Source organism: Heloderma suspectum, chromosome 10 (genome assembly GCF_057233095.1).
Source record: "Heloderma suspectum isolate Gila_16-S chromosome 10, 16-S_ref, whole genome shotgun sequence".
Lineage (NCBI taxonomy): Eukaryota > Metazoa > Chordata > Lepidosauria > Squamata > Helodermatidae > Heloderma > Heloderma suspectum.
In genome coordinates, this window is record NC_139467.1 from 2,493,788 (window position 1) to 2,514,452 (window position 20,665).

Below are 20,665 nucleotides of genomic sequence, written 5' to 3' on the forward strand. Positions count from 1 at the left end.
GCCAATACTCATTTTGCGTTTGCCTCCAGCCTGCCCATTTCCCTTTCTGTCTGCCAGATCCCCCCCTGCAAGCTGCTGACATTGGACATATCTTGGCTTTGTCCTCCCACCCCCACCCTACCCAGCCAGTGAATGGCTTGGCTTTGGACAGCTCCTTCCTGCCCAATGCCCTGAACCTGACCAACAACTCCTTGGGCAACAACGGCTCCATCCCTGGAGGTACTCAGTCCGTTTCTGCTTAGCACTGACAGTGCCCTACCATGGCTCCTGGCATGGCTGTAGAGGGAGTAATGTTTGCATACACATAACTGAAATGATTGCTGAACTTTGGGCTTTGGTGTCCTTCATGCTATTATCTGGTGATAACACGTTGACTCCACACATGGACAATATTTATTTATTTATTTATTGCATTTATACCCCGCCTTTTTTCCTCTTGCAAGGAACCCAAGGCGGCTTACATTATCCTCCTCCTCTCCATTTTATCCTCACAACAACAACCCTGTGAGGTGGGTTGGGCTGAGAGTCTGTGACTGGCCCAAAGTCACCCAGTGAGCTTCCATGGCTGAGTGGGGACTAGAACCCGGATCTCCCAGCTCCCAGTCCAACACTCTTGCCACTACACCACACTGGCTCACAATACAACCTTGTTCCTTAATCCGAGTCATGCAATGTTTCATCCTAAGAACTGTGAGCTGTTTCTAGGAAGCCCCAGCTCCTCTGCGACATCCTGACCTTTCCTAACTCACATTCTTCATGGGTCTTGAGTACTTCCTGCTTCCACACACACACACAGCTGTGGTTAATAACTAAAAGGTTGGTCAAGCTTGCTTGGAATCTGCACCTTCAGGTCAGGAAGCCCAAAGCCTCTAGCAACCCATCCCTGGTGGACTGGGGGAGGGACCGTGGCTCAGTGGCAGAGCCCACGCTTTGCCTGCAGGAAGCCCCAGGCTCAGTCCTTGGCATCTCCAGTTAAAGAAATCTCAGATGGCACATGATAGGAAAACGTCTTCTCTGCCTGTGGCCCTGGAGAGCCGCTTCCCATCAAGAAGAGACAATACCAGGCTAAATGGACCAACAGGCTGACTCTCTGTGCGGCAGCTTCCTAGGTTTCCCTGCACACAGCCGAGGGGAAATGCCCTCAGACAAAAAGATGCATTGTCCAGCCATGACAATGGCCCTGCCTTATCAGCACTGTGGCGGGGGGGGGGGGGCGCTCTGGTTTCCCAGTCTTTGATCCTCAGCAAGACTGAACCCTAGAAATGTGGCTGGGCTGTTCAAAAGGAGAGGCTCCCATGTGTTACTCTCCCAGTGCTTATGCCAGCCTTCCCCAGTCTGGTGCCCTTCAGATGTGTTAGACTACATCTCCCATCATTCCTGGCAGGATGGCCAGGACACCAGGTTGGCAAGCACTGTTCCGGCCACTGGTCTGACAAAGCAGATTCATCTGATCCTTCTTTGAACTCCTCTCCTAAGCAAACAGGCTCAAACATAAGAAATCTGAGCATTATTTAAAAAAAACCAGACTGCCAGGTTGGAAATATTGTAGTATTACAATAATACATTGGCGGGGGGTCATTTCATGATTGGCTTTGTGACCCCATAAACTCAGGAGTGTTTGCAAACATAGGTGGTAGAACACAGAAGTCAGTGGTAATTATTTAAAAAAATAAAAGCAAGTTCTCAGTCCAGTGCTCTAAGAAAAGAAATACAGCCCAGTTTATATGATGAAATTGAGATGTGCAGCACCCCTGTGCTATACAGAGCAGCACTGGAACACCCTGCAGCACATGAGGTAGTAAAAGAAGACAGTGACTTTGAGGACACGCAGAGTTGCTTTTAGTTACTGACTGTGCCATCTCACGCATACTGACTTGGAAGTGAATCTCACTGGGGCACACAGAGCTTAATCCCTAGTAAATGAGAGCCAGTGTGGTATGGTGGTTAGAATCAGCCATCATGCAAAGCCACAGTCAGTGCAAACCAATCAGTGCAAACCACGGTTTCTGATTCTGGTGTGCTGACTAAAAGCAATTTGCTTCCAAGTCCCCATGATGCTCACTAGGTGACTTCGGGTCAGCCACTGACTCTTTCAGCCTAACCTACCTTACAGGGTTGCTGTGCAGATAAAATGGAAAGGAGGAGGAGGGTCATATACGCCACCTTGGTCTCCTTGGAGGAAAAGGTGGGGTTTAAATGTGACAAATATATAAACAGCACCTTTGTTGGGACTAGCTAAAATGTCATGAAATGGTAAGCTATTATTCACTTATTACATTTCTATACCGGCTGAGAGCCAAAGCCCTCTGGGCAGTTAAATAACAAATAAATAATTGAATGTCCGACTGCAGCCTGAACCTGGGAGTAGAGGTCTGGCTTCCAGGCAGGCTTAACCTGTCCCCCGCACCTCTCATGATTTGAGCCACATTAACTGCTGATGCCCCCAGAAGATGTTAAAGCTTCACATGCTGGGTGGGGTGGGTTGGCTCTTTGGGTGTTGATTCTGTTGTTCCAGTGGTGCATGCAGCCAACTGGAGGTGATGGGAATGAGAAAACGGGCTCTCGGCCAGAGTCCTCATCTGTCCCGGTCCTACAAACATGTTGTTTAACTTATTGCTTCCGTTAACTGCCTCCTCTGTGTATTTATAAAGCGGCCTTCCACTGCCCTGTGTGGAAGGGCTGCCAGACCCTGAGATCTTCTCTGCACGGAATGGCAGCCACGCACGAGAGGCATCTGGGCACAGTGGAGGCTGGTGGCTCCGATGTTAATGGGGCGGTGAATCCGCTCAGGGCTTCAGTCAGAACCAGTCAGAACTATAAAGAAGTGAGCACCTTGGATACTCTAAAGTTCTGATTGGTTCTGACTGAAACCCGGGGAAGATTCACTGCCCCACTGACATCAGAGCCACCAGCCTCCACTGCCTGGGCGACCTCTGTTGAGGGTGGTTTGTCAGCCCTCAGGAGCTGGCAAGTGCCGCAGTCTGTGCACCATCTTCCCCCAGTCATCAAGTTCTTAGACTGGTTCTGTTCAGACATATCAGCAAACCATGTTTTCTTCTACTTAATCAGAGTTAAGAATTATGTGTGAATACTTAAACCAGGGTGCAGAAATTCAGGCCTGGGGTCCCAATCCAGCCCTCCAGGACTTCTCAGGTGGCCATGCGCCCTTCCCCTGACTCTACCTCCTTACCACCAATCATTGATCATTTGGTGGATTCCTGATGTTTGTTCAGTTTTTTCCCCATTCTTAGAGGTCGAAATGTGTCTCCTAAGGCTTAGTTACTGGCAATAAGAGTTCTGCACTACAGTATGTTAATAATATTGGTACTTCGACTCTGCCCCTTTTGCCTTTGGCCCCGCCCACCACTGGAATGTGGCTCCGGAGAGCTTCTCCAAATTGGGATTCAGCCCTCAAGATGAAAGAGGTTCTACACCCTTGATTTAAGCCAGCCTTCCCCAACCAGGTGCCCTCCAGATGTGTTGGACTACAACTCCCATAATCCCTAGCTAGCTACAAAGTCCAAGACATACAGAGGGCCCCCGGTTGGAGACGGCAAAACTACGGTTGTGGTTATCCACATCTTCACTGAGCAAATAATGGTTAAGGCACTTGCCCTGTCTCTCCTGCCTCTCTGCTGGCAAAGTAATAAATGGGTCTTGCTGGTGATTCCCTATACATGCCCTTTGGGAAATAGGTCTTAGCAACCCAAACCATGGTTTCAGGGTCCAGTCAAACTCTTAACCAGAGTTAAGGCCACAAGCCATGGTTAGCACCTGGGCCCTCTGTCAGCTTCTGAGACAGAAATGGAAAGACAGATTCCACTTTTTTAACTAGAAAAATTTATGTCAGTCTAGTACTAAAGTTGCTTTTGATTTGCACAGACCATTTTGTCTCAAAAATTTTTTTCCTATTCCTCTACCTTCAGAAAGGCTGCCCCTCCTTAGAGATGCACCCTCCTTAGGTTATGTGCAGTGCTCAGGGCTTGAGACAAATTCCAGAGGGGTAGATGTTAGTCTATTAAGCAAACACAACAAAGAGTTTTGTAGCAACTTAAATTGACCATTTTTTGTGAGATATGCTAGGGTGTGGTCCAAAAAACACAGAAAAATGATATTCTTATGCATTTATTACATGTCCTAACTTCAGGCTTCAGTGTGTTATATACATGCATCGTCTCCTTCTCCAAAACATTTTAAATTACAATTCATTTGCAAGGATTGGCAGTCAAAAATAATTTGCTTAAAGGAATAGGACTCTGTGGAGTTGTTGTGGGGAGCTAGCTGGGGAGGTATGTTCTGAGGTGGCCCCAAGCAATGTTTGATGTTTGGTAATCCTCTAGGGCTGGGGACCACCACTGGGACACAGCCCACTTTCAGGTGGGCCTCAGCACTACAGCATGCAGGGGAGCAGGAGCTGGTTAGAGAGCAAAGCTGCAGCATGCCAAGTTAGGGGCGGGGAGAGGGGAGGGAGGGGGCAGGGGAGAAAGGAAAGGAAAGGAAAGGAAAGGAAAGGAAAGGAAAGGAAAGGAAAGGAAAGGAAAGGAAAGGAAAGGAAAGGAGCAGTGGCAGGTCGAGTGTGAGGGAAGGAGGAGTAAGAAAGGGAAGGGAAGAGATGAAAAGGGCAAACGGACTGAGGGAGGGGTCAAAGAGAAGCATTGGGGGCTGCTACTGCTGACCTTCTGGCCCGGGCAACGGACACCTGAGAAGAACAACCTGGCAATGGGCAGTGGTACCAGAATCTGGAGAACCATGGGGGTGGGGGCACGTGCGTGCACTAGGGGGTGGGGGAGAAATGGTGGAATGGAGTTAAGTGGTCAGGAGATGGGGAACGGCCCAGAGGGGGCTTCAGAGGAAATCAGAGAGAGAGAGAAAAGGTTAATCCTTTTACTACAACAACTGGGAATAGAGAGGAGGGAGACAAGAGAAGGAAGCTGTGTGTTGTCTGCACAGGCCAGCAGTGGCACTCAAGGGTGGGGACTGGGGTCTTTCTTTCCCAGCCCTCCTTGGAGATGCTGCTGGTGACCTAACCTGGGTCCTTCTGCAGGCAAAGCGGGGGCTCTGCCACGGAGCCATGGCCCCCTTCCTCTCAGCTTTCAGACGAAACCACTCTGTCCCTGCCGACTAATTTGTCCAGCAATCTAATTTGTCCAGCAATCGGTGGACACAAAGCCAGAAACCAGAAAGATGGGGCATTGTTCTATAGGAATTTGGGGGTGGGCGGAGGGGAGGGGATTTCTGGGTGGGTGTTGCATTTCTTTAATCTAGGGTGACGAGGCTATCATTGACGAATTGTTCCAGGCGCTGAAACTTCGGGAGAGGAAGGAAGGCTCTTTCCAGGCTTCTGAACCAAAGTTGAATTAATTTTGCGTATTTCCCAGTTTGCTCTGCTCTCCCCAGAACTCTTTGAGGTCTTTTCCTTCCCCCTGGGCACATTCTCAAGCAAGGTCAATGGGCCACTTTTCATGGAGGCTCCTGCAATCAGGAGGGGCAATCAGGCTGGAACAATGAGCAGGGGACAAAACCGGGGGGGGGGGGGGGGCTCATTAGCCTCACTCCAGTCATAACCTGAGTAAACAGGCCAGTCCTAGAGGTCAATGAAAATCAGGACTCTGTTTCAGTCCCCTGGGAAGGACTTTGCAGAAAGCCAAATATTCCTTATCAAAGCACAACTTTCAACAGCTGAACATTAAGTATTAGATGAGGGAGCAGCTCATAATCTCGGAATAAAGAGAACAAGCAGTTTCTGTGCAATGCTGTGCTTATGTGGGTCCTGTGGAAGCCATTTGTATTGTGAACCGCTGAGGGATTTCATTATATTCAGCGGTATATAAGTGTCAAAATAAATAAATAAATGTCAAATTCTCAATGTACATTTCCTTACCAAAGTGCACACTTTAATAGTGAGTTGCACAAGTCTACCACTGGTATCATATACCCCAGTACTTCACAAGATTCTTTTTAAAAGGAGACACTCTTGCAATGCCTCTATTCTCACACTAAGGTTTGCCACCTGAGCCCCTGCCTTGTATTACTAAAAAGATATAGTACAAAAACATACCTGCTGGACAACAGACTACCACTGTTCAAAATATACCTCAGCATCTTCATTGTGTGCTGAGACAGGCTGTGAACTCCAGGGTGCCTTTGTGTTCATGCGCAAGCATTGAATATGCTCCCACACGTCCACACGGCAACTTAATTTGTACAGCAGCCTGCCCCAACCTGGTGCCCTCCAGATGTGTTGGACTGTGACTCCCATCATTCCCAGCCACATCGAGGGCACCAGGTTGGGGAAGGCTTTTCTAGAGACTGCCCTGTCGAAGCAGCTGAACCCTGGAGAATGACAACTCCCACGACTCACAGTAAGGAAATTTTAACGAGATGAAAATAAGGACAGTGGTTTGGCATGGGCAGAAAAGAGAGGCAGCTGGAACTTTACATTACTGCAGGAAAATCCCATCCCAGGTGGCTAGTGGGAATAAACTGTTTGTAAAGGGCAGTGCAAATACACTTAGGTTGCCTCTGCCTAAACACAAGATGTGCCAGCATAATATTAGGAAGAAGACTGCGCTATGTTGATGTTTTATTGTTACTGATATTTATTTTTATATGTGGTTTCCGTGTCCCTAAACGTTTGTAAGCTGCCTTGTACCAAACCACTTGCCTAATTGGCATCAGCAACGTGGAATTATATACAGGTGAGTGCCTTTGTAAGGAGGTATCCTAAAGGGCAGGGTATACAGAACAACAGCAACAGCTTTGATGGCAGCCGGCCTGCGTCCTCTGCTTTTGGCTAAGGCCAGTTCCAGACTCACCCGAGAGCGGCTCCTTGGCCTTGGCTGCTGCCTCCTCTGCCAGGGGCACTGGCTCCAAGGCTTCCGTCTGGTTGAGCTTCTCCACCAGTGACGCCCTGCGCACCTTCCCCCCGAGACCAATCTTGAGGAAGGACATGCGCTTCATGGTGTCAGCCCCGCCATTCTCCTTCTCTGCCAGGCCGCAGTCCGAACTGTAGAGGCTCTCCTTGCGGCGCCCGTTGAAGCGCTGGAGCAGGCTGAAGTCCTCCGAGCAGCGGCGCGGCTTCCTCTTCTCCAGGGTCCTTTGGCCCTGGTTGCCGTCCGTCAAGGGGATCATCATTCGCCCCAGGAAGGACTTCCGGTCGCTTGGGGACTTCTTGTCCCCACTCGTCTTCTTGCCTAAGCGGAACGGGGACAATCCAACCAGCTTCTCCAGGGTTGCCCGACGCCTGTAATGCCCTGCAGGGCTACCGTTGAAAAGGCCGCTCTCAAAATCCCCTCTCCCAGCCTCTGAGGAAGGGTTTCTGCTGCTGTCGGGGGAGATGCTCCCAAGGAAGGAGTCTCTCTCATTCTCTTCGAGGTCTTCCTCGAAGGGGTTGGTGCCCTGGCTCTCTTTCTCCAGAATCAGTGTCCCACTGCTGCCACCAGCGTCTCCGTTGGCCATCTTGAGCTTGCAGGGGTTCTTAAGGACTGGCATGGCAGCCGCGGTTCCTCAGGACCTGGGAACAGAAAGGGCCCAGGGTCAGGTTATGCTAGAAGAGCGTGAGAGGGTGGTTATGGGAAGACATGCTGCACGCACTTTGCTTCTATTTTCCCTGGGCCAGGCCTGAGCCTGGTTTCAGGGCTGAGCAGAACCAAAATCAGATTTAAAGAAATTTCAAAAACTCACCCTCACCCCCATCCAATTTTGAAATCAAAATCTTACCTTCCATCTTGAGTTTGGGATTATTATTTTCTTAAGGTTTGCCTCCAAATTCAAAATGTGAGTGTTTGGTTTTGCCATTTGGTTCACAGAAGACACAAGGATTGAAATCGAGGGTAACCATGCAGAGTTAGCCATGTTCCCCTCAGGAGAGGACTGGAACATTCTCTTTTGCCCAAAGCCAAGCACAACACGGAGCGCCGTGAGGTGGGGCGGGAGGGGAGGGGAGGGGAGGGGAGGGGAGAGGCCTTGGACTGAGGGGAGCCATTTCAGCGACAGGCCTAGTCAGTAATCCAGACATGCGCCCGGCTGAGGGGAACAAGCCACACTGGCTCAAAAGCCCCGCGAGGGAGCAAGCAACTCTGGAATGGATCCCCATCAATGCCCACAGGTCTGCTGCCCCCATCCAGCCACCCCCAGGAGGTCCTGACCCAAAGGAAGACGCTCCGACAGGCCTGAGGAAGCTGTTCGTCGCCAGCCAACACTGTTCTGAGGGAACAAAAACCGGTCCTGCATCTGGGGCCCCCATGGCAGTTATTTCAAGGGGGCCCAGACCGGAGCTTCAAGGGACTCCGTCCCTTCTTCAGGCTGCCCCTGGCCCTCAAGCACCGCCACCGTCGACATCCCACAGCCTGCTTCTGAAGTGCTCTCAGTTTCAGGAATGGCTTTTCAAGTGTCTTAGGAGGGCTGCTGTTTGAGAAGCAAAAGGCCCAAACTCCCCTGGACTAGGCACAATGGAGCCCACTGGCATGGTTCTTTGGGCCCCGCTCAAAAGGTCTGGCAGTGTCCAAGCCCTGCCCGACCCCTGCGATGGATGGTCTGGGCAGCCTCATGCAAGCAGGCGAGCGACTCTCCAAGCTGCCTCCAGGCTGGGTGTAACAGTGACCAGGCTAACAGGGTCACGAGACGTTATCAGCCTCCAAAACCTGTTTAAAGCTGCTATATAAATGGTTAGCAGCCGATGACCGGGTGCAGAAGGGCTTTTCCTGACTAACCCCCAAAGGAGCAAGCCCCTGCTGCACACCTGGGAACTGGAGGGAGGACATCCCAAAGAGAGGGTGAGAAACTCGGGCAGGCGGCCTGACTCTTGCACTGCAGCCTGGGAGAGGGAAGTCCCTTACGGAGAGTCCCTTCGGGAGAGGGAAGCCCCTGGGCTGTGCTGAGCGATGGCCGCAGCGTTCAAGAAGCCCTACCTGACTCCCATGCTTCTGTTGCAGGGGAGAGGCCTCCGCCCTCTGGCTTCCCCAGCCAGCCAGCGGATCCACCAGGCGTGTGCGTGCGCACGGGCGCATATGTCTCTCTCCAGTGACCAGCTGTTGGTAGCTTTACCTGCGGGACTTGTACCTCCCCTTGCCATGTGACTGCTTTCTCTTTAACCAGCCCGCTTCCCAGGGAGGGAGGTGAGGAGAGAATACTTGAAACATCATCTCTGAAAGGAAGACAAGGAGGCCCACCTGGACACAAACGGGTGTCCTGTCAGTAGAAAATTTAAAGAAAATGAGGCCGGATCCAACGACTGGGTCAAAGCAGCCATACAACTGCATGCAGGGCAAGGAGGAGAGGCACTGAGGGGCCATGTTGATCAGTGCTAGTTCCTACAGGTGGGGCAGGCTGGTGGGTACCTTGGCAACCCATCCTTCCTTAACAAGCCTTGGCATTCAAAAAACAATGGATGGGGGCTGTTGGCACGTGACAACATGCACGCCATCCAGTGCCTGTCCTGCTTGGTGTCCTTTGTGGTATCACAGGGCTCCCTCGTGCCTTGAGTGATGCGCTCCGACATTTGAGAGAATAAAACAGGGTTTGTTAGGTGACCAAGAAGAGGAAAGGAGGTAGAGCAGCCCCCAGGGAAACTGATCAGGAAACTGATCAAAGGAAGCAGAACCTTACATCACAACAAAGAAGAACATTCATGCCATGTATTTTGAGTGCTCAAAGCACCTCCCATGATTCTTACAACAACCCTGTAAGGTAGGCCAACATCCACAGATTGCAAATCGGTGGCTGAGGCTGAGAATATTGTCTTGCCTTAGACGCCTTCCTGGTTAGCTCATGCCTGGAAACGAGAGTTGAGCCAGGGGCTCTCATGGCGTAGCTACACCAGCACCCTCCCATCTTAAACTGTGGCACTCTATGAAGCAGCCTTCCCCCACCTGGTGCCCTCTAGATGTGTCAGATTGCATCCTCCATCATTCTCAGACAAAAAGCTCTTGGGAGCTTCTCACACACTGTTTGCATACATGGGTTAATGTTAATGCGGGCTAAAAGTGGGCAGACAGACTCATTTTAAAACTGTATTCTACCTTATGTATGTGTTATAGCTGCATTACGGACACAGTAGAGTTGCCTTGAGAGGGTTTCACACTCAAAAATGGTCTAATTTTTTTTTTTAAATGAAAGGCATTTATTTTTGCATGCTGTGGATATGAAAACCCTCAGTGTTGGATCTGAAAGATTTGGTTGTAAACCAGCCTCTGTCCTGGGACCCCCTGAGTCTCTGCCATTCACTTTCAGGATCAGATCACCCATTAACTGGAAATGTTAATGATCTACCTTGCAAGGCGAGGGAAGAACGGAATGATGGCATAAGACATTAAGATCTGATAGAGACATGATGACAAGGGTGGGTACTTTCTACCACCCCCAAATTGGCCTGATGACATTCATAAGCGAGTAAGAACTGAGTCGGGCTGTATCAGACTCAAGGTCCATCCACCCCAACACTCAGTCTCCCAACACTGAGTCCCTGCGTGCACGCACGAGCTGGCCGCAGTAGAGATAGCTATCCCTGCAATATAATTTTTGGGATTGATGGGATTCACAGCCACAAGATGAGGTGATGGCCTCCAGCTTATACAGCTTTAAAAGGGGATTAGACAGATTTAACTCTCATTTCATTTATTAACCCATGTATGCAAACAGCACGTGAGAAGCTCCCAAGAACTGTTTGTCTGATGTGTGCCATAGAGGAGTCCAACAACATCTGGAGGGCCACAAGTTGCCCACCCCACTCTAATGGGAGGTCTTGGTGGTTCTTTCGAATTAGAGTGTACTCTGGTAGATGGTGGGAAGCTGACCGTGTCAGCCTAGCCCCCTGGAAGTAGCCCAGGCTGTGCCTCTCCTTCCAGCATGGCCCACAGTTCAGGAGACCATGAGTCATACCCCCAAGCTCTTCACAGAAGTTGCAGGAGACAAGGAAATTACACACCAGGATGGAAATGCAGGAAACAGCCTTTTTTGTGTGTGCAACACACACACACACACAAACACACACACTATAATGTATAAGCAGCAGCAAAGGACGGGTCCATCAGCTAACGCATTTCACACAGCCTAGTCTTCTCTAACTCTTTGGGCATTACACTGTTCATGCTGCAGGAAGTCAGGCATTCCCACAAGCCATGTTTCTGACTTGGAAGCTTTTTCCCATAATCGCAGACGTAGGAGCTGGTTGTGGTTACTGACTGGTGAGGGGAAAGCACTCTGCACATGTTCAAAATAACTCTCATGATTGCATCACCCCAAGGGATAGCCATCTCAGTCCATTGCAGCAAAAGCAACAACTTATTTATTAAAATATTTCTTGGCCACCTTTCAGGGCAGAAGCCTTCCCAAGGTGGCTTACAAGGATCTTGTGGCACCTTAAGGACTAGCAAGTTTAAATCTGCTGTGATAAACATGTTAGTCTTTAACAAGTCTCTCTGTGGTTTTCCCATTACTACATCATGTATCTCGGAGGCTGAGCTCTGGAGAGCCCCAGCTCAAATTAAGCCCCTTTGGGGCATAGATCTTCCTGAACTGCCCTCTTCTCCCCTTTCAGTGCTTGAATAGCACCATGGCTAGGTGCTGTACAAAACTGAGAAGGGAACACAGTCCTCCACGGTCCTCCACCAAGAGTGTTTGCAATCTGCATTAGATGGACAGACAGGGATAGGAGAGGGAAGGTTCTGCTGCTTGGAAGAATCAGGTGAACATGGAGAGTACTTGGATGGGAGACCGCCTGGGAATCAGGCTTCCTGAATTGAGCAGGGGGTTGGACTCGATGGTCTTGTAGGCCCCTTCCAACCCTATGATTCTATTTCATACATGGAAGCTACTGATATAAGGTTCAGACAAAGCTTGTGGGATAAATGACTCTTTGAGGAAACGCTTGAAGGAAGAAGGTAGTGAGATTATTCACAAGAATATTATTATTTAATGGTTCTATAGAGCTCCTATAACATTTATAGAATGTTTATGAAGCTTTATGCCAAGTGCTACAAGCATTACGAGCAGTTAGCAAAGGCAACTTGCTAAACCAACCCACAAATATTACTGCCCCATGAACAATTTTACGGTCCAGTCTGCCTGCACACACCCGTGTTAGTCAGCTGGGGCCTAAAAGAGCAGAATGTCCAGTTTTTATAATACTCCATTGCCTGGCAGAGTGCGGTGATCCTTATGCACTGCAGGCAACCAGGAGAGTGGCACTTTACAGGCCTGAGAGGGAGGACAGTCAGTGGCAATGGAGGAGCTGCTGAAGTGAGGCTTTGGTGAAAAGCAGCAGCAACAATGAAGTGAGTCTAGATGAGACGTTTGAAGCAGAAAAAGGCTCTGCTAACAACATAATGTAGGGATATCAAAAGAGTCCTTCTGGATCAAATGGAAGGTCCACCTAGCACAGAATCCTGATTCCCACAACAATGACTTAAATGACTCTGGGAGGCAGGCAGCCCACAGCTGGGCTGAAAGGCCATCCCTTCCCTATTTTGTGCCTGACAGCAACTGGTACTGAGAAATACGCTACCTCTAAATAGAGATGTGGAAGCCTGGAAAAGAAACAGAAAAGGGGGGGGGGGGAGAACAAAAAAGTGTGGAAAAAAGTTTTTCCCATTCTCCCTCCCAATGGATTTTGGAATAGGGAGGGATTTCCCCCCATATCTTTCCACCACCACCCATTTTTCCCCAAGCCTTCGAACCCTGTTGTTGAAATTTCTCCAAATGGAGCATTGCTTCCATTTCTCAATCATCCCAGAGTGCAGGACATGGAATAATGGGCTCAAGTTACAGGAAGCAAGATTCCGGCTGAACATCAGGAAAAATTTCCTGACGGTTAGAGCAATACGACAATGGAACCAGTTACCTAGGGAGGCGGTGGGCTCTCCCATACTGGAAGCATGCAAGACGAGGCTGGACAGCCAGCTGTCAGGGATGCTCTGACTTGGATTTCTGCATTGAGCAGGGGGTTGGACTAGATGATCGTATAGACACCTTCCAACCCTACTATCCTATGATTCTATGTTTCATATAGCCAACATGACTAGTAGCCAGTGGTAGACTTATTCTCTATGAATGGGTCCAGTTGCCTTTTAAAGACATCTCAGCTAGTGGCAGTCACCCACAGCTTGTGGCAGCCAGTTCCATACATGTGCTGCAGTCACGCAATTTCTCTGTTTCTTGATCCGTTACAGCTCTCTGTTATAGCTCTTCACAGAGATATCGAGCTGCTTCACAGAGATATCTATTCCTAGGAATGGAGGAGGGAGACAACATAGGGCTTGTCATGTAAAAAATGTATCTTGAAACCAAATGGGGCAGGAGGAGAGAGGGCGATGGGGCAGGGGGAGAGAGTAAGCTGAACCCTTAAAATGCTGAACATCAGAAGAGCCCTGCTGGATCCAACTAAGGTCCGTCTAGTCCAGCATTTTGTCAGAACTCTCCGCCATGACCTGTCCATCTTGGGTGGCCCTGCACGGCATAGCTTATGGCTTCACTGAGTTACGCAAGCCCCTTCACCATAACAAGGCAGTGATCCATGAAGGATATGGCAACCCACTCCAGTATTCTTGCCAAGAAAACCCCATGGAAAGTATCACAAGGCTAAAAGAGATGACGCCGGAAGATGAGCCCCTCAGGTCGGAAGGTGTCCAATATACTACTAGGGAAGAGCAGAGGGAATTTCCAAGTAGCGCCAGAAAGAGTGAAGCAGCTGGGCCAAAGCCGAAAGGACACTCAGCTGTGGATGTGTCTGGTGATGAAAAGAAAATCTGATGCTGTAAAAAACAATATTGTTTAGGAACCTGGAATGTCAGATAAGTGAATCAAGGTAAGTTGGAGGTGGTCAAACATGAGATGGCAAGACTGAACATCGACATCTTGGGAATCAGCGAACTAAAATGGACAGGCATGGGCGAATTTAATTCAGGTGAACATCATATCTACTATTGTGGGCAAGAATCCCTTAGAAGAAATGGAGTAGCACTCATAGTCAACAAAAGGGTGGGAAAAGCCGTGCTGGGGTACAATCTCAAAAATGATAGAATGATCTCAGTACGAATCCAAGGCAAACCATTCAACATCACAGTAATTCAAGTCTATGCCCCAACCACTGAGGCCGAAGAAGCTGAGGTTGATCGGTTCTATGAAGACCTACAACACCTTCTAGAACTAACACCAAAACAAGATGTCCTCTTCATCATAGGGGATTGGAATGCTAAAGTAGGAAGTCAAGAAATCACCAGGATAACAGGCAGGCATGGCCTTGGTGTACAAAATGAAGCAGGACAAAAGCTAATAGAGTTTTGCCAAGAGAACACGCTGATCATAGCAAACACTCTTTTCCAACAGCACAAGAGACGACTCTACACATGGACATCACCAGATGGTCAATATCGAAATCAGATTGATTATGTCCTTTGCAGCCAAAGATGGAGAAGCTCCATACAGTCAGTCAAAACAAGACCTGGAGCTGACTGTGGCTCAGATCATGAGCTGCTTCTTGCAAAATTTCGGCTTAAATTGAAGAACGTTGGGAAAACCACTAAACCATTCAGGTATGACCTCAATCATATCCCTGATGAATATACAGTGGAGGTGAGGAATAGATTTCAGGGATTAGACCTGATAAACAGAGTGCCTGAGGAACTACGGACGGAGGTCCATAACATTGTTCAGGAGGCAGCAACGAAATCCATCCCAAAGAAAAAGAAATGCAAGAAAGCAAAGTGGCTGTCTGATGAGGCTTTACAAGCAGCTGAAGAAAGAAGGGAAGCAAAAAGCAAGGGAGAAAGGGGAAGATATATCCAACTGAATGCAGAGTTCCAGAGAATAGCAAGGAGAGACAAGAAGGCCTTCTTAAATAAACAATGCAAAGAAATCGAGGAAAACAACAGAATGGGAAAGACTAGAGATCTCTTCAAGAAAATTGGAGATCTCAAGGGAACGTTTTGTGCAAAGACGGGCATGATAAAGGACAAAGAAGGCAGGGACCTAACAGAAGCAGATGAGATTAAGAAGAGGTGGAAAGAATACACAGAAGAACTATACAAGAAAGATCTGAATGTCCCTGATAGCCATGATAGTGCGGTCACTGAACTTGAGCCGGACATCCTCGAGAGTGAAGTCAAGTGGGCCTTAGGAAGCATTAGTAACAACAAAGCTAGCGGAGATGACAGTATTCCAGCTGAGCTATTTAAAATCCTAAAAGATGATGCTGTTAAAGTGCTGCATTCAATATGCCAACAAATTTGGAACACTCCACAGTGGCCGCAAGACTGGAAAAGATCAGTTTACATTCCAATTCCAAAGAAGGGCAACGCCAAAGAGTGTTCAAACTACCGCACAATTGCGCTCATTTCACATGCCAGCAAGGTGATGCTCAAAATCCTACAAGCTAGGCTTCAGCAGTATGCGAACCGAGAACTACTGGAAGTACAAGCTGGGTTTCGAAGAGGCAGAGGAACTAGAGATCAAATCGCCAACTTTCGCTGCATCATGGAGAAAGCAAGAGAATTCCAGAAAAACGTCTATTTCTGCTTCATTGACTACGCTAAAGCCTTTGATTGTGTGGATCACAACAAACTGTGGCAAATTCTTAAAGTAATGGGAGTACCAGACCACCTTACCTGTCTCCTGAGAAACCTGTACGAGGGTCAAGAAGCAACAGTAAGAACCGGACATGGAACAACCGATTGGTTCAAAATTGGGAAAGGAGTACGACAAGGCTGCATATTGTCACCCTGCTTATTTAACTTATATGCAGAGTACATCATGAGAAATGCCGGGTTGGATGAATCAGAGGTCGGAATTAAGATTGCTGGGAGAATTATCAACAACCTCCGATATACAGACGATACCACCCTAATGGTAGAAAGCGAAGAGGATCTAAAGAGCCTCTCGTTGAGGGTGAAAGAGGAGAGTGCAAAAGCTGGTTTGAAACTCAACATTAAAAAAACGAAGATCATGGCATCTGGCCCCATCACTTCCTGGCATATAGAAGGGGAAGAAATGGAAGCTGTGACAGATTTTACTTTCTTGGGCTCCAAGATCACCGCAGACGGTGACTGTAGCCATGAAATTAAAAGACGCTTGCTCCTTGGGAGGAAAGCTATGGCAAACCTAGACAGCATAGTCAGAAGCAGAGACATCACCTTGCCAACAAAGGTCCGTCTAATCAAAGCTATGGTTTTCCCAGTAGTAATGTATGGCTGTGAGAGCTGGACTATAAGGAAGGCTGAGCGCCGAAGAATTGATGCTTTCAAACTGTGGTGCTGGAGAAGACTCTTACGAGTCCCCTGGACTGCCAGGAGGTCAAATCAGTCAATCCTAAAGGAAATCAACCCCGACTGCTCATTGGAAGGACAGAAACTGAAGCTGAAGCTCAAATATTTTGGCCACCTAATGCGAAGAGAAAAGTCATTGGAAAAGACCCTGATGCTGGGAAAGATTGAAGGCAAAAGGAGAAGGGGACGGCAGAGGATGAGATGGCTAGATAGCATCACCAATGCAATGAATATGGACTTGAGCACGCTCCGGGAGAGAGCGCAGGACAGGAAGGCCTGGCGTGCTATGGTCCATGGGGTCACGAAGAGTCGGACACAACTAAATGACTGAACAACAACAAAGTCCAGCATTCTGTTGCTACAGTGGCCAACCAGCTGTCAACCGGGAACCCAGAAGCAGGACAAGAGTACAACAGCGCCCTCCCACCCATGTTCCCCAGTAACTGGTGTACATAGGCATACTGCCTGTGATACTGGAGGTAGCATATAGCCATCAGGACTAGCAGCCATTAATAGCCTTCTCCTCCAGGAATTTGTCTAACCCCCTTTAAAAACCATCCAGTTTGGTGGCCATCACTACATCTTGTGGAAGTGAATTCCATAGTTTAACTGTGTACTGTATGAAGGAGTCCTTCGTTTTATCTGTCCTGAATCTTCCACTAATCAGCTTCATGGGATGACTCCACTGGGTTCTAGTACTATGAGGGAGGAGAAAAATGTCTCCTTATCTACTTTCTCCATACCATGCATAATTTTGTACACCTCTATCATGCCTCCCCAGTCTCTGAAAGCCAACATCTGTATAAAACTCTATGTTGGTGAGTGTGTCTTTGTGCTTGATGGCAGCCCCACGTGTTACATAGCAAGCACAACTGTCATGGGAACAGTTTTTTTAGAGGTGCCAGTGAATAAGCAGGCAATCCAAAAGTTGCTCAGACCCAGCCCTGCCAGTCTGTAAAGCAGAAATGGTTGGGCAGCTCTAGACATGACAGTTTAACTGGTATCACACCCATAGTTCCCATAGCAAAGACATAATGTGTGGATGCTGCACATGTGTGCACATACAATATTAAAAACTCATATAATTTGTTGTTTAAAACCGAGTGGTATGAGATCTACATATCACATGTTTGCAGCAGGAAACACCAGTGTAACATTATTGTTTCCCACTGCAGCCATATGTGTGAGAGCTGCCTGTGGTTTCTTGCCCTTACAGAATAGCTGTGAGGACTGGAAGAACCCCCACCCTACCCCAGTTCCTAAAAATTTGATGCTAGCAGCTACAAATGTTCATGTTTTTCCCCTGTTTTGCATGAGCCTGGTTTCTAAAAATTGAAAACATTTTTCCAGGCCTTGATGGAACCAGACTTGTGCTTGGAAAAAGAAAAAATAAGTTATTTCAGAACACTAAAAAGCATGCCGTGTAATAGTGCACAGCGGAAAATAGGGGCACGCTTGTAACCCTGCTAGTCATTACTGCCTGAAGGCCCCCACAGTAAGTGAGGGGCTCTATTCTGCCTGCTATATTTGTTTATTCTGCAGTAGCCTGCCCTTCACTGATTTAAAAGTCAACAGGTTGATTGTACTTGGAGTTAAACATATACTAGAAAAGTGTAATTGTCCTCCAGTATGTCATTAACAGTCCAAACATAGCTCTACCGCTGCATGTGTGCAATAGCAGAATGTGTGCCCGGCGGATTGCCTTAGCATTCATGCACATGTGTGCTAGAGACAAGATGCATCCACACACACCCCGCCACTTCTAGATACCGCCCCCCCCCCCGAGGTCTGGGAACTGGACCCTGAAGAACAAGAATGCTAACATCTCAGCCTAATGCATTTTTAAGAAAGCATCGCCAGGAGGCAAACAGTAGGGCCAAAATAAGGATCATGATTTTCCAGGGGTAGCTTCCAAAAAAGAGGAACTGGCCCTGAAAGAAAGGCACCATTGGGGCGCATCCTTGGAAAACACCGTAGAAGAATATTCAACAATATGGGAATAGAAAGTAGCCATCAAGCTATAAAGTGCTCACCTGAGAAATGCCGTTCCAGATACCACATATTTATCAAGCAACTTTTCAAGGAGATACTGAGATACTGCAGGGAGAGCGAGAGAGAGAGAGAGAGAGAGAGAGAGAGCGCATGAGGCTCCTACCTTGGTGCACTCTTCGGGGCAATTCCAGTGTTCAGTCCATGTTCTGCTTGCAGGATGCAGCTTCCACGGTCTCCAGCTAGTCTGTCAGATCTGTGATTCTTCAGGAAGGTGCAGATCGGGATGCTGAGGATGGGGGAGGTTTTTTGAGAGGAAGCCCTTCCCTTGGTTAATCCAGCCAAGTAGGAGGTTGTTACCGAGAACCACTGTTTTATATAACCTCGCTACAAGCAGCCTCTTGCTACACTTAGCCCTGCCTGGTCTGGATGCAGTGACCAGTGGGGTATGAGGTAGTTTCGAGGAAGAGAACGAAATGACAACTTTGGATCGCGCCTCATACCAAGCCAGAGTTGAGCTCTGGATCCTGCTTTTTACAGTCACAAAGCTAAGAACTGAAGTGTCTGAAGTCATAATAAAGGGTGCCTCTGACCATGAGGAGAGTGCCCTTCCTCACAAATGAGTGGCCACAATCAGCCTTCTATGGATTTGGGATTAGGGGATAAGGATTTCCTCCTAATTAGAGGATTCAAGATTTCCAGGGGGGGCAGGGCAGTGTCAATTTCCACAGAAACTTGACTTTTTAAAAAATGAAGCACTGCTAGCAATCTGCTCAGATACAGAGTGAATGAATGCCTGGTAGCTTTTAAACAAGTGCAGGGTGCCCTCACCATCTTCACTCTACTGAGGCTTCAGCAGAAGCACTGGCCCTTCTTACCAAGAGGTTCTTCACAGGCAGAAATGGCCCTACCAAGAAACCAGGAGAGGTGGCTGGACAGAGGAAAGCAGACCATGGAGCTCCACTTCGGGCAGGGCTCTTTCCCAGTCCTCCCTGGACATTCTGGGCTGGGGGTTGAAGCAGCAACCATTTGCATGCAAAACAGGAGCTCTACCACTGAGCTAGGGCTCTTCCTCAAACTAGCTGACCCCCCTAGCTTACAGGTGCCATCACGGACATGATCCACCAGGAAACCCTCCTGCATAGGCCTTGCCAAAATGAGCAGATGCACAGAGCATAGCAGAGAGCATGTGTATCTCCCATGCATTTAGATGAGGCTCGTGCAGATGAATATGCCGGTGGATTGTGCCCCATCTTAATTAATGGGCAAATGGTTACCACTGGGATTTTCTGCTTCGGGCATCAAAATGTCTTGGGCCAGCCCTGTTCACAGGTTTGCAGATCAGCTCCTCAAACCACATGCCTCAATCGCTGTTCATGCTTGGCTTTGCGCAGGCTCCCTGCTTTGGCTGAGCACATGAGCTGTCCACACCATCTCATCTAAGCATTCTCCTGCCACCCTGTGGTCACTTCTTAAAAAAAAAAATTAAATACAGAAATGTGTCTCTGTTTAAGGAATCTTTTAGCAGGAAAGGAAAGGAATCAATATTTTTCCCTAGGAAAGAGTTTGTTTGCTCATGCAAAATGTGCTCCTGATTTCAGGGAACAACTGAAGGATAAAATGTTGAAGTGTTGGACTAGAACTGGAGAGACTTGGGTTCAAATCCCTATTCAAACATGAAGCTCCCTGGGTTACTTTGTGCCAGTCACTGTATTTTAGCCTTCCCTACCTCATAGAGTTGTTGTGACAATAAAATAACATAAGGTGAGGGAGAACCATACGTGTGCTGCCCTGAGCTCTTTGGTAGGATAAAAATATAATAAGGAAAAGAAATCATCCAACTGCACTTTCTATGGAAGATTTATGTGTTTCATAAGTGAGGACTAGCAACTTTTTTATTTTTTATTTTTATTACATTTATATCCCACCTTTCCACCAAAAAATGGTGCTCAAGGCCGCTAACAACAATAAAATACAGATTGAGAACAAGATCTTAACTGAAACATAACAAAAAAACCAATCAATTAAATACACAACAATAAAAGAAATAAACAGCACCCAACCAGTCAAAACCCTGCTTCAGCAGCAAGCAAGCTTACATGCCAAAGGCTTGCCTGAATAAAATGTCCTTCTACCTGGCAGCAGAAGGACAACAGAGAGGGGGGCAACCTATCCTCCCTTGGCAGGAAATTCCAGAGCCTGGGAGCTGCCACGGAGAAGGCCCTCTCTTGCGTCCCCACCAAATGTGCTTTTCCCTATTGGCATCTTCATTTCATTTATTACATTACTATACCACCTAATAGCCAAAGCTCTCTGAGTAGTTTACAAAAATTAAAATCCTAAAAATATATAATATAAAAACCAACATACAAAAATACAACGTTAAAACAATCAACCATAAATCCCAGGATCCATTAAAA

The 20,665-nt window shown here is 48.0% G+C and overlaps 1 protein-coding gene across 1 annotated transcript in view; it reads right to left on the reverse strand.

Annotated features, from left to right (window-relative positions):
- Nucleotides 1-18,596, reverse strand: part of EXOC3L2 (exocyst complex component 3 like 2) — a 40,692-nt gene extending 22,096 nt beyond the window's left edge. Inside the window, exons 1-2 of the mRNA XM_084814599.1 lie at nucleotides 18,412-18,596; nucleotides 6,816-7,513 (exon numbers count right to left, since the gene is read on the reverse strand). Coding sequence (XP_084670725.1) covers nucleotides 6,816-7,491 — 676 coding nt within the window. The 5' untranslated portion in view covers nucleotides 7,492-7,513; nucleotides 18,412-18,596. The remainder of the gene's footprint in view (nucleotides 1-6,815; nucleotides 7,514-18,411) is intronic.
- Between the last annotated feature and the right edge of the window lie 2,069 nt (nucleotides 18,597-20,665).